This window comes from Zalophus californianus, chromosome 10, assembly GCF_009762305.2.
Source record: "Zalophus californianus isolate mZalCal1 chromosome 10, mZalCal1.pri.v2, whole genome shotgun sequence".
In the NCBI taxonomy this organism is placed as follows: domain Eukaryota; kingdom Metazoa; phylum Chordata; class Mammalia; order Carnivora; family Otariidae; genus Zalophus; species Zalophus californianus.
The window spans coordinates 26,589,962-26,603,792 of record NC_045604.1 but is presented as its reverse complement, the minus strand read 5'-3'; the positions used below and the strand labels follow the sequence as shown (position 1 = coordinate 26,603,792).

The 13,831-nt window shown below is 52.7% G+C and overlaps 1 protein-coding gene across 1 annotated transcript; it reads right to left on the bottom strand.

Annotated features, from left to right (window-relative positions):
* Positions 1–7,690: 7,690 nt before the first annotated feature.
* KISS1 (KiSS-1 metastasis suppressor) lies at positions 7,691–11,558 on the bottom strand. Its single transcript, XM_027611923.2, has 3 exons — positions 11,431–11,558; positions 9,901–10,041; positions 7,691–8,004 (listed from the first exon to the last, which is right to left on the bottom strand). Exons 2-3 carry the CDS (start codon positions 10,001–10,003, stop codon positions 7,691–7,693), a joined length of 417 nt encoding a protein of 138 aa, XP_027467724.2. The 5' UTR covers positions 10,004–10,041; positions 11,431–11,558.
* Positions 11,559–13,831: the final 2,273 nt, after the last annotated feature.

Below are 13,831 nucleotides of genomic sequence, written 5' to 3'. Positions count from 1 at the left end.
AGGAAAATGGAAGGCAGGTCACACAGGTCTTGGGAGCTTTGGGGGCCTGAGGGGAAGAGAGGACTGGCAAGGGAGATCCTGAGATGAGATGCTCCCAGGGTCGTGGGACCAGACACCAAACCCTGAGGCACAAAAGCGAGACACATGAGAAACCGCTTTTCCCCAAATGGCAACGGAGGTCTGTAAAGAAGCCTAAACTGGAAGATCCCTTTGCCAGAGGAGGGCGTGCCAGGGAAGCAGCTCAGTGGAGGGAGGGGGTGGGGACGGTGGTGGTGATGCAGGCCATGCGTCTGACGGACGGTGTTTGTGCCCTGATGTATCACCAGCAGGAGGATAGCTGGTGTGGGGCAGGGCTGTTAGGGAAAGATATCCCAAGAACACACTTCCTAGAAAATGCACCTCTTCCTTTCTCTCTCCTTCCCTCCTGTTTTTCCTTTCTTCCATCTATTTTTTTTTTTTTTAAGTAAGCTCTACACCCAACGTGGGGCTTGAATTCACAACCTCAAGATCAAGAGTCACATGCTCTACCAACTGAGCCAGCCATCTCTTACTTTTTATCAGAAAAATAAGTACTCTAGGGGTGCCTGGGTGGCTCAGTCGTTAAGCGTCTGCCTTCGGCTCAGGTCATGATTCCAGGTCCTGGGATCGAGCCCCACATCGGGCTCCCTGCTCGGCGGGATGCCTGCTTCTGAACCCTCTCCCACCCCCACTGCTTGTATTCCCTCTCTGGCTGTGTTTCTCTCTGTCAAATAAATAAATAAAATCTTTCAAAAAAAAAAAAGAAAAGAAAAATAAGTACTCTTAGTTTAAAAAAAAACCAATAGAACTAAAAGGCTGATAATGAAACCTAGCTGTCACTAGTCCTGCCCCAGCCCCCAGCCCCCTTACTGCCCCCTTGCTGCCCACCCCCCAGCTCCCAGCCCCCAGTCCTGCTGCACAGAGGCAACACCTTTTAAAAATTTTTTTAAAAAGATTTTATTTATTTATTTGAGAGAGAGAGAGAGAGAGAGCAGGGGTCGGGGGGGCGGGAGAGGTAGAGGGAGAAGCAGACTCCCTGCTGAGCAGGGAGGCCAACGCAAGGCTCGATCCGGGACCTGGTCATGACCCAAGCCAAAGGCAGACACTTAACCGGCTGAGACACCCAGGCGCCCCAGGGCAACACCTTTGGACTCTCTGGGCCATTTGCTATTGTTCGTCATTTATACTTCCCAAGGTTATGCTTATCCTTCCATTTCTTAATTTTTCAATCTCATACATTATTTATTGATCTCCTTTCATGGCAGATGAAGATTTCTCTCTCTCATACTCCACCCCTCCGATTCTGGCAAAATCAGAAGTCAGTATTTACATTATTGTAATTCAATTATTGTTCACAGTGTATAATGTAATTTCTTCCATATGTAATTTTTTTTTGCTTTTCATTAAGTTCATCACTGAAAACCCCTTCGTCTTCTCTCCACTCCTTGTTTTCCTATGAGCCTGTGAATTCTGTCCGGATCGTCCAAACCCCCTTCTCTGCCTGGTGCCATGTTCACGTACCGTTCAGTGGGATTTTCTCCTGGAAGTCTCCTGTTCCCAGGCTAGCTGCACACTATCCTTTTTTTTTTTTTTTTTTTTTTTTGAGGGGCAGAGGAGAGGGAAGAGGGGCACGGGGAGAGAAAAAATCTTAAGCAGACTCCGCATTGAACGGAAAGCCCCATACAGGGCTTAACGTCCGGACTCTCAGATCAGGATCTGAGCTGAAACCTACAGTCGGACAATTACCGCCTGAGCCACCGAGGCGCCCCCTGGGGGCACACTGTGGCCTGGGGCCCTCTTTGCGGCTCCCCATTGTATCCAGGCTCTGGGGGCTCCTTGTCCTCAGGCTGCACTGCTGTTGAAGCTGAGCATGTGCTCCCAGAGCTTTGCCGAGAAAGCGTGCCTAACAAGTCAACGCTTCCAGGCCTGGCATGTCTACAAATGTTTCCGTTTCGCGCTTACTCTTTATAGTTTGGGTGTGAATAGAATTCTAGGTTGAAATTTATTTTCCCTCTGAAATTGGAAGTTGTTTTTCAGATTTTCACAAGTCTGGTGCCACTCTTAAGTCTCGTCGCTCCTGTGGTTTTATCTCTGGGGGCGTTGGCCACCTTTCCCTTGTTCCTGGTGCGGGTCTTTTCCATTCCTGTGCTGAGCATTCAGTGGATGCCCTCAATCTGGAAATTCGTGTCCTTCCACTCTGGAAAACTGTCCTGCATTTGATTCCTTGATCATTTCTTCCCTCCTGTGTTCTCTTCTCTCTTCTGGAACTCACGTTAGTAGGATATTGCAAGTTCTGTTTGTTTTCTAGGTATTGTATATTTTATCTCCTGAGTTCTCTCTTTAAAAAAATTTTTATTTTTAAGTCATCTCTACACCCAACGTGGGGCTCAAATTTACAAGAGTCGCACACTCTACTGACTGAGCCAGCCAGGCACCCCGATCCTGAATTCTTTTTGTTCTACCTTCTAGGAGATTTCCTTAACTTTAGGTTCCAACTCTTCAATTTCTCTACACATTTTTTCTCCTATATTTTTTACTTCCAAGGGCCTTTGCTAATTCTTGATTATTTCTTTGTTTATTGCATCCACTATTTGTTTTATGGATTCAGAATTCTCTCTTATGCCCCCTGAGGATATTAATTACAGACTAGTTTTGTGTTTTGTTTTTTTTTAAAGGGTGTCTCTGGGGGCGCCTGAGTGGCTCAGTTGGTGAAGCGGCTGCCTTCAGCTCAGGTCATGATCCCAGGGTCCTGGGATCGAGCCCCGCATCGGGCTCCCTGCTCGGCAGGGAGCCTGCTTCTCCCTCTCCCTCTCCCCCCTCTGCTTGTGATCTCTCTCTTGGATAAATAAATAAAATCTTAAAAAAAAAAAAGCATGTCTCTGTTTTCTTTGTGTTTGTCTGGTTTGGTCTCCATCAAATCCCCAGGACTCCTTGTCTCTCAGTGCATGATTAAGAGAGAGACCGGTAGAATAGCCTAGAAGTTCAGTGTGCACAGCGGGCTTATGTGATGCACCCCACTTTAGATGGGGGTCCTGAGCTGACTTTTCCCTGGAGCACTACCATAGACGGATATGTTGAAATCCTAACCCTCAAAGTGGTGGTATTTGGAGGTGGGGCGTTTGGGAGGTGATTAGGTCATGAGGGTAGAGCCCTCAGGAGTGGGATTAGTCCCCTAAGACAAGAGACTTCAGAGAGGTCCCTCCTCCTTCCTGCCGTGTTCGGACACAGCAAAAAGATAGCCATCGTGAGCCAGCAAGTGGGGCACTCACCAAGCAGTGAATCTGGGGCCCCTTGATCTTGGACTTCCAGCCTCCAGAACTGTGAAAAATACATTTCTGTTGTTGTTATTGTTTTTGAAGATTTTATTTATTTATTTGAGAGAGAGAGCACAAGCCAGGAGGGGAGGGTCAGAGGGAGAAGCAGACTCCCCAATGAGCAGAGAGCCTGATACGGGGCCATCCCATGACCCCAGGATCATGACCTGAGCTGAAGGCAGATGCTTAACCAACTGAGCCACCCAGGCGCCCCAAATTTCTCTTGTTTATAAGCCACCCAGTCTAGGGTATTTTGTTATAGCAGCCCAGATGGATGAAGCCAGGCACCTCCAATGTATCTGAGGTCTTCTCTCTGGGGACTTCTCCCTGAGGAGGTGACACTTTACTACCTACATCTGGGAACAGAGATTTGGGATGGGGCTGCACAGACAGACTTAGACAGACTTTCAGACCGTCCCTCTCTTTTTAGGCACTCTCTTCAGCTCCAACCTCATGGTGCCTGTGTCCGCATGACTGATGTCTCTACTGTGTCCTCAAGAGACGAAGCTCTAGCCTCTTCCCAGGGCATAGCCTGGCTGTGTGGGCTGGAGAGAGGAAGTCTGAGTTTTCCATGTACAGATTTCCAGCCAGCACGCCGCGTCCCCCAATGCCGCCTCTGCCGTTTTCAGTCCAGGATTCACCCCAGTACCTCCCAGTCCTGAGACTGGGTCCTGGCGTGCCTCAGTAACCCCCTTTGCTGGCTTTGAGGTGGCAGCTTCCCTCATTCTGCCAAGCCCTTTGTCTACTTGCCATCTTCAAAATCTGCTCGTCATTCCTCATCTGCTGAGGCTTCCTCTCCCTTCTCTTTGTCCTTGAGAATTCATACCTTTCTGTTCCTTTGGTGTCTTTTGTAAGGGGCTTTGGGAGGGAGCAGACAGCCATGTGTCCAAAGCGGTCCTTTTTAAACGTTTTGTGAAGGTAATACACCGAAGGGACAGTTGTTAAGACTATTTTGCACAGCTTTCAAGAAAACAGAAGCAAACAGAACCTGAGAAGGTGATGAAGGAGGGGCCGTGTGTCCTGCTCATAGCCAAGCACGGAGACGCACCCGGCTCTGATGGCTTTAAAATGGAAGCAGGCACTGAAGGGAGGAAGGCCGGGTTAGCTCTCCCTGGACTTGCTGCCCGTCACTCCCTGTGACCAAGTCTGGACTGTGGAGGCCAATTCCGGAGAGAGAAGGAGACAACAGGGGCAAAATTCAGATGCCTGGCCCTTGACAGGAGCTTAGAGGGGAGCAGGCCTGCTCCGGGCATCGGTGACCTCACCGGTTTTGTTATTAAAGCTGGAGAGGGATTGGAGGGGGACTGGCTTGGAATCACACTGGCTGCTAGCCCTGCTTCCCAAGACAAATCATGCAGGGAAAGGGGTAGCCTGACACACAGAGGGGCTGTTGAGAAAGGAACAACCGCAGTGTATAGGGAGACTGTGGTGTTTGGAGTGAGAATGTGGGGGCCAGCCTCTCGGCCCTGGAACTTTTCTGCTATATGACCTTGGGCATGCCACTTACGCTCCCCCAGCCTCAGTTTCTCTCTCTTTCTTTGTTTCTTTGAAAGAGTTTATCCACCTATTTGAGAGAGAGAGACCAGGGGGAGGGGCAGAGGGAGAGGGAGAAGCAGACTCCCCATTGAGCAGGGAGCACGATGTGGGGCTCGATCCCAGGACCCTGGGATCATGACCTGAGCTGAAGGCGGATGCCCAACCAACTGAGCCACCCAGGTGCCCCACGGTTTTTCTCTTTTGTCCAGTGGGAATAATATTGCCCACCTCATGCAGTTGTTGTGAGGATGAAATGGGGCAGCTTAGCACACCGCAGGTACTCCAACATTTCTTGTTCATATATGAAGGGTGCTACTAGAGGCAGAAACGTTCCTGCCCCCTTCTTTTCCACAGGGTTGTGAAACCAGCTCCCTGCTATTCTAACAGACTTCCCAAAAGGGGTGGAACTTGGGAAGAGACCCTCCCACTTCCCCTTCCTCCAGTGAGGGATGTCCAGGCCTTCCTGATTATTCGTCCCTTGGGGACTGTCTGGACATCCCAGGAAGGAGTGGGTTTGAGTGCCCCTAGCTAGCCTTACCTCCATGTCTTTGGGCTCCCGTGCCCTCGCTAGCTGAACTCACCCAGAAAGTCTGGAGAGGCAGATGGGAGCCTCTGGGGCCGGGAATGTGTATAATCCCTCACAGCCTCCAACCGGCATTGAACCTTCCCTCCAATCTAGGGAGCAGAGTCAGGCTGAGAGACCCATGAAACCAAAGATCTCTTTGTCCCAAGATACGGGGCCAAGAACTGGAAAGCCCAGAGTCTTCCAGGCAGCAGTCCTGGGGCAAGAAGCAGGGGACCAGCTTCCCTCCTGCTGCCTGCTGAAGCGGGGCCTCTAGATCAACCAAAACAGACATCCTGGAGGGCACTTGATAAAGCCTGAAATGTAGTTAGAGGGGCCCACACCACACACAGGGCCACACAGACATGTGTGTATGAATATGCACGTAGTTCTCATATTTACTCCTTACATGCGCCCTCTCCCACACAGACAGGCTTGCTTCTTGTAAGAGAGAACCCGCTCCCTGAAGCAGCACGTGCGCGCGCACACGCACACACACACGTGCTCGTATCTCCTATCTGCCTAAACTTAAGGCTGTGAGGAAGGATTGGGGGGGGTGTCTCGGGGAATTTTGTAAAACTGGGCTGCCTAAGAGCACATTTCAGAGACCCCTTCAGCCTCTTCCCACCCAGTCTTCATCAGAGAAAGGGTTGGGTCAGAGAGTAGAATAATTCACTTCTCAGATAAGGGCTGAGTTTATGACTCCTCTCCCAGAGGCACAGAGACGCACCCTAGGCTGTTTGGGGGAGGAATTGCCTTCTAGATATCAACAGCATCCCCCTGTCATGCCACGCTAGGACATGAACTCACAGCAGTAGCAATAATTTGAAAGATCCTGGAAGACGGTTTCAGGGTAGAGATGGGGGTGGGGCAGGTTGTCCTGTTCCCATGGCAGCCTATCTCATTGCCATAGCAACACGTCCGCCTTCATTCAGTGGAGTCCTGCTTTCTGTAACGGGTGGAACACTGTGGCGCTCCACAGGATGGCGGTGGCCCCATAATCCTTCTGGGAAAGAACATTTCCATCCTAGACCAAGCAGGGTAGGAGTAGCTGCAGGCTGCCAAATAGGGCCGGGTTTTCCTGTGGGCAGAGGGGTGGATTTCCTCTCAGTTTCCCTCCCAACAAGCCTCTACTTCTTACTAGAGCAACCAACGCCCCAGCTCTTGGGGGCCTCCAAGAATGTCCCCACAAGCAGACTGACCTTTCCTGATGTCCAGCACGGCTGACTCAGATGGAAACCCTTCCCTCTCAGGCGTGACAGTGAAGCCGGGGAGCCAGGTGCTGGTGTTGGGAGCCTGATGAGGCTCACTGTTCATTGGCTGTGTGCCTTCAGGGAGTTCTGTATCTTTCTGACCCTCAGGGTTCTCACCTGTGAAAATGGGGCTACCACAAGCCCAGCCCTCTGTGTGAGTCCAAGGATGCAGAAAAGAGATACACGTCAAGAATGGGACCCATCCAGGGCTTTCCCTGGGGGAGGGGGATAGACAGCCCGAGGGCACTGCTGACACCCCCTTGCATGCAGAGTGGGGCATCAGGACCTTGGGTCTGAGCACCCCAGCAGCGGTCTGACTGTGGGGCTGCAGTGATCTTTAAACTTCGGTGGACAGGGGGAGTGGTTGGCATCGTCTTCCTGATCAAGCTGTCCAACTGGCAGTAAGCTTCCCTTGGAAAGGGAAATGTGCTGATGCTGTCTCCCCCTGGCCTAGATCAGGGCTACTCAGAGCGTGGGCCACGGCTCATGCCTCTCTGCAAAATGTTGTAACCTGTGGGCAATGAGAGAAGTCTAGGAGTGAAGAGGACAGCTTCAGAAATTTTAACAGAAATTTGATATTGCTGAAACACCAAAGCAGCATTCAGTCTGGGTTTCTCTAGTTATTTTGAAATTTTTCAGTTTTTTTAGTGATTCACTGTGTGTGTGTTTGTAAGTATCGATCTGCCCCAGATTGGGGAAAAACAGTCTGGTCCTTCACATCTCTAGTTTGAAAAGCACTGTGATCTGTGCTTGATAACACTAAAAGCTATCTTAAAACCAGCAAAAGCTTCAAGTGAAGAGAAGGAAAACAATCTCATCTGCGCTGCTTGCAAAAATTAGCCACAAATCACTCCAGGGTGTGCCGGCAGCATTCCCTTTATTACTTCAGGACAGAAAACCCAGTCCCCCTCCCACTGCCCTACCCCCTACCCCCGCACCAACCCCGCAAGCCCGGTTCCCTAGCCCGGGTTTGAAGTTTGAAGTTCACGGCCCCCAGCACCTCACGCTCAGCCACGCCCGGCGCCGCCGCGGAGCCTTGCGGGAGGCGCAGTCTGCCGCTTGCCGTAGCGCAGGCCGAAGGAGTTCCAGTTGTAGGCGGACAGGTCCCTTTCCCGCGGCACCAGCACCGCGCCCCGGGGGGCGGGCATCAGGCGGCTGCGGGGGGCGCACAGTCCTGGCTGCTGGGGCCCCGCGGGGCTCTTGGGAGGCGGGCACAGCGAGGCCTCCCGCGGGCTGGGCCGGGCCCCGGCGGGCTTCCTGTCTGCGCAGCGCGGGCTCTGCTCCCAGGGGGCCAGGAGGACCTGGGGTCCGAGCCGCTGGCCTAGGACAGAGCCACAGAGAGGCTGCGGTGAGGCCAGGGCCCAGGAGAGACGGCTTTGGAACACCGGCTCACATTCCTATCCTGTGCTTGCTTCCCTTTCCTTCCTTGACCTCTAGGAAGCCCAGAGCCCAAAGCGGGGCACCACCCGCAGGAGGGTCTTAGCTCAGGTGATGGTTAGGTCATTGGCTCCTCTCTCTTTGAACATAGCTTTGGTTGCAAAGGTTTTCCAGGACGATCTTAAACATCTTTTATTTCAAATTACTTCCTTTTTGGAAGCAAACAGGGTAGAGCTTGGAAATAAGCCTGCAGTACTTGCTGTCTCTGCATCAGGCTCCCCCACGGGACTGAGCTCCTGGGGGCAGGTGGGAGCCATGTTCATTCAGCTCTATCTCTTGAGTACTTGAAACGGTGACCTGCATGCAGTGGGGCCTCAAATGCTTGTTAAATACATAAAAGCGAGTGAACAGCCTGTAGTTACAGAAACGAGTAGAACTAGGACCACTCTGCGTCCCCAATTACTGTGACCACTAATAAGCTACAGGAAGACTCAGTGAAGAATGGGAAATTATCTGGGTCACCTTAACCTGCTCACCTCCCCCCACTGTAGGTATAATCTCTCCCCTGCACGCTGAGGGCTAACAAGGCTAATTTGAATGCGTTTCACATGCAAAAGGCTTGTTAAGTTCACTCTAATTTTTGGCAGTAAAATAGTGCAACTAGCTCTGAGTAGACCAGAACCCCAGCCAATTGTGGCATGAGATTAGTGGAAATGAGGCCTGGTGTGTGAGTGGATGTGTGTTGAGGGGGGTAGTTGGCTTTGGGCCCTGCTCTTCAATGCCTTGGCAGACTTTGGAGAAGGGGAGTGTGGGCGTGGTTCAGAGTTAATGCTAATCTTCCTAGAATGCCCCTCCCACCTTGCTTAGGGCCTGGTTGAGGCAGGGAGGGATGATGGCTTCCTTCCCGCTTAAGCCCATCATCCCTGCAGTAGGATAACCTCTCAGGCTATTGTCTGTGGCCTCACCTAAAGCCATTTGCTGACCAGCAGGTCAGTGTCCCTGGGGCTGCGGCGAGGTTATTCTCTGGGGGAGCCTCCCTCAGCCAGAAAGAATACCTGATCCCAGGAGAGAAGACACTGTTGGTCAAGGACACCCGGGGGCATATTCTCTTTGCTCTGGGACATTTTATGGGCTTGATGCTATCCTCTGCGTAGAGGGTACGCTCCGAGTTCCATAGCCAGAACCGCAGGCCGGAGAGGCTAAGCCATGTGCTAGTTTGCCCAGGAAACTGACCACCAAGCAGTGTTAAACCCACAACTCCTGTCTCGGGGACTTCAGGGACTGGCTTGTGCCCCTCAGAGACACACTCTTGGCAGCTGCTGCACCTGCTGGGCTGCTGCAGCATTTGGCTGACTTTGGGGGGGGGTTCTTTACCTCTTTGGGCCTCAGTTTCTCTAGCGAATCAGTTGCACATTGAACTCATAAGGTTGACAGGTATTAAGGATCTGTCCTTTTGTTTAAGTCTTTTTTCTTTTTTTCCAAATTCCCCACAAAGTGTCTGAGATCACTGATGAAAGAAACTTGCATAGTAAATTTCTTCCCAATGGATCTGCTCAGACAGGTGGTTGCCTTAGAGCAGAGAACACAGTGTGAGAAGACCATGAAGGAGCTCAGTGGTGAACAAGCACCTGAACCTAGGTGAGCCTACTGATGCCCATAAAGAGCAGTAAGCCATCCCTTACTTGCAAGATTCACGGGGCCCCCAAATAAGTTGCATGTGTTAGTCTTAGGTTCTGATTTAATGCTGTGTGAAACTCACATCGATAGACTAGCCTCACTGAAAAATATGTGACTCTCATTTTGCAACAACTCCCACCCTTCTTTCCCAGACAAAGCATACCTGTCGGTCTAGGATTCTCCATGGGTGCCATCTTTTCAAATGTCTCCCTGAAGGAGGAGGCACAGAGGAAAAGCATCAGCTGCCAAGAAACCAGTGAATTCATCGTGGTGAGAAGGCACAGGTCCTGGCAGTGTCCTGAGGCTGAGACAGAGGGAGGGGGAGAGGGACTAAGCCAGGTGCACGGTGTGGCCTGGGTGCTGGGGCAGAGCCCAGCGTGACCAGAAGAGCCCTAGAGTGAGGGGCAGTGTGGCAATGAGGGCCTTGGGGGTGGGGGGTGAAGTCAAGCAGGGCAAGGAGCTCCACTGAGTGGAGCGCCCTGAGGTCCGGACAGTCTCTGGAGCCTAGGAGCTCCGTGCTGGGCTTGCTGTGCCCAACTCTCCCGTTAGACTGCGCCTTCCCGAACCTGGCCCAGCTCCCTCCTGCGGCAACAGGGACTTCATTCCCTTTGTTTTTCAAGAAAAAAGGAAGAAAGAGGCAATCATCTTGTTCTCATAACCCTTCACAGCCTTGAGGACTGTCACTAAATTGTCTCATTGTCTGTAATACAAAGAAGAGAAAAAACTTTCCCTGATTCATCGGGTCAATTTTCTCCTTATTCTATTCTTCGTGGGCTCCAAGAAGATATGAATTGGATTGACCTCCTGATTTTGGCCGCTGAGATGGGAGCTGTGTACCCTGACCCTCACTACACCCCCTTTGCCTTCCACCCCAGCCCTTCCAGCTCTCAAGTTGAATTTGTCTTTGAAAAAGCCATCAGGCACTTTGAGATTGTCCAACAAACATGAGTAAAGACAAACTGGTGGGGAGGCAGGTCCAAAGGCTGGACAGAAAGGGTGTTGGCCAGAGCCTCTGTGGTCCAGGGGGGCAAGTGGGAGGGGCAGGGCTCTCAGTGGTGCCCATGGGCTGCTAATGGTTGCTCAGCCCTGTCCATACCTTTGTTCTTGCCCCACCCCCATTCCTCTCCAGGACCTGGGCACCGGGCAGAGAGGAAGACTCCTGAATGGGATCAAGAACACTCGGGTCTGGGGGCACCTGGGTGGCTCAGTCGTTAAGCGTCTGCTTTCGGCTCAGGTCATGATCCCAGAGTCCTGGGATCGAGCCCCGCATCGGGCTCCCTGCTCTGTGGGAAACCTGCTTCTCCCTCTCCCTCTCCCCCTGCTTGTGTTCCCTCTCTCACTGTGTCTCTGTCAAATAAAATAAATAAAATCTTAAAAAAAAAAAAAGAACACTCAAGTCTGGCCCCAGCTCTGCCCCACTCCCTGTGGGGCGTGAGCAAGTTACCCCCATCTCTGGACCATATTGCTCCTCTGTGAAATAAGAGCATTGTATCAGACTGGTCACTGACTAACCCTTCAGTCGTTTTTCCTTACAGACTGATTCTGTGACACTCTGAAACGCAGACAAGTCTTTTGGCACCTGCTCTAAAGAGGAGAGGCAGGATCAGTTCATTAGAGAGAGCAGTGGAAAACCGTTTCTTTTATGGCTTCAAACCGTGGATGCACAGAGTCCAGGTTAGTTCAGAGATCATACCTGATCACAGCACCAGCTAGGTGCTGTGCTAGATGCTAGGAGGGGCACAGGTGTGCTAAGACCCAGGGTTGCTTGTTTCCAGCCCTTCCCCAAGATCAAGCTCAAGAAATTGAGCCATCTAAGCCGACTATTTCAAAATAACACCGGAAATGATAGGCTGGGGGAGTGTGGGTACCCAGGGAGCTGTGGGAGCCCGTGGGAGCTCACCCTGGAGCGGGGCAGGCGTGTTTTCCCCGAGGCGGGGAGTGGTTCCGGAGCTGAGTTTCTGAGCACGGATCAGCCGCATGAATACAGGATTAAGGAAGGCATTTCCAGCAGGGGGCGCTGGAGCTGGGCAGCAGGGGCGGGGCGGGGCGGGGCCCACAGGCCCTCCAGCCTGCCGGGAGCGCAGAGCTTTGCTGGAGAGAGACAGTGGTGAGGCTGGAGGAGGGACACAGCGGGGCTTTATCCCCGAGTAGACTGAGCCTGAGGGGGGGCATGTGTGTTGCATTTCAGATGGAGCATTCTGGCTGCTCTGTAGGAGCAGGGCGGTGAGTGGGGAAGGTGGGGGGTGGGCAGGCTGTGTGGTTAGGTAAGGGTTCCTTCTTCCAAGCTCCTCCCACCCGTAGCACCTCCTCCTCCTCATAGATAGTACTTAGCACCCGGCCAGGTGAGAACGCACACACACACCCTGCACCCAACTCTCAGTTCACTTCCCAGGTGAGAACGAACACACACACCCTGCACCCAACTCTCAGTTCACTTCCCAGGTGAGAACGAACACACACACCCTGCACCCAACACACACACACACACACACACACACACACACACACCCTGCACCCAACTCTCAGTTCACTTCCCAGGTGAGGACGAACACACACACCCTGCACCCAACTCTCAGTTCACTTCCCAGCACAGAAGCATTTAACACATGTGGTAGAGTTGAATTGTTTGGAAGAGAACAGCTTTCACGGGGCCTGGAGAGGCTGACCTGCTGTGGGCAATTTTTGTGCCCTCGCCCCAGGCTTTATACCTAGTGGGTAATAGATTCCAGGCGTGGTGGGAAGGCTTTTGAAGTGAGGTGGCTTCCTTCCAAGAATAACCCGCAGTTCTTAGTGCAGGGGGCTAGCAGGGCGCGTAGGGGCTCTTTGGTTAGGTTTGTACTTGCCATCCATACGTTGGGGGAAAGGCTTGGAGGAGTCCTATGGAGCCCCTGAGCCCTGAGGGGTTCCCCAGCCCCCTCCAAAAGCTTCTGTGGCCTCTCATCCCAGCAAGAGCTCGCTCACTGCTTTTATTCCTTCCACAGTAAGGGATTCTCCAAGGTCCTGGTTTCAAAAATGCGAGTCAGGGTATTCACTGAGACATCCCAGAATCATCTGGCCAACCTGATAATCAGGAAAGATCAGCGCCCCCTTTGCCAGCCAGGGATATGTCTTGTCAATGTTAGAAGGAAATTCCTGCTCCTCGGTGGGGATCCTCCCTGGGGCTAGGCAGACCCCTCTCCAAGTGGGGGTGCCCCCGTGCACCTACCTTGGCTCTGTCCAGCGGGGTCGGAGCTCCGTGGGGTCTCCAGGTGCTACTTGGGTTGCTGAACACCCACAGAGAGGGGAGCTGGGCTCAGCAGTGGCCTGATCACGTCCGCTTTATAAAGCCAAGGTGACGTCTCCAGGCATAGGCCCACCTCTGCCTCCTCCCCGCCACCCCACCCCCCCAGACCCCTCGGAGAGCCCAGCGTTTGCTGCCTCCCACCGCCTGGCTCTCAGGACTGAAATCAGCCTCTTTCTCCCCCTCCAGAAGCCCTCCAAGGCTGGCTTTCTGATTCCCACTGGTCCTTCCATCCTCCTCACCCCCTTCGCCCCAGACCCACTTAGCGGGAGACCCATTCTGCCCCAAATGACATGGAAATGGATGAACTGAGGGGGAGGGGAAGGGGGGGCTCGTGCCCTCAGACAAGAGCCACAAGAGCACCCTGTGTGAAGGGAGCGTAATGAAGGGGGCGGAAGGGAGAGAAAGGCACAATCTGACCTAGGGGATGAAGAAAGCAAAATAAAGGGGCAGCTCTAGAAGGTGGGTGTCCTTGGGGAGTGCCCAGGAAACCCAGAGAGCTGACCTCCAGGTATAGCACCTGACGCACCTGACCCTGCTGCTCCCGGGCCCCCCTGCACGTCTCATGCTCACACTGCTTTGGGATTGCTCTGTACCTTGCTCTGATAGCAGTGACCGGCCTCCTTTTGCACCCTCAGCACGCACCCCCGTGCTCGGTATAGATTCCGAGGGCCCTCACAGGGACTTACTAAATGCTGCACGCATTGCAAGGCACTCTTGTCTCCTTCCTGGGCCTGCGAGAACACTCTTTACCCTGGGCTGAGGGGCTCACCAGAACAGAGAATGTCTCCTCCATCAGACCTGGGCTCTCCGA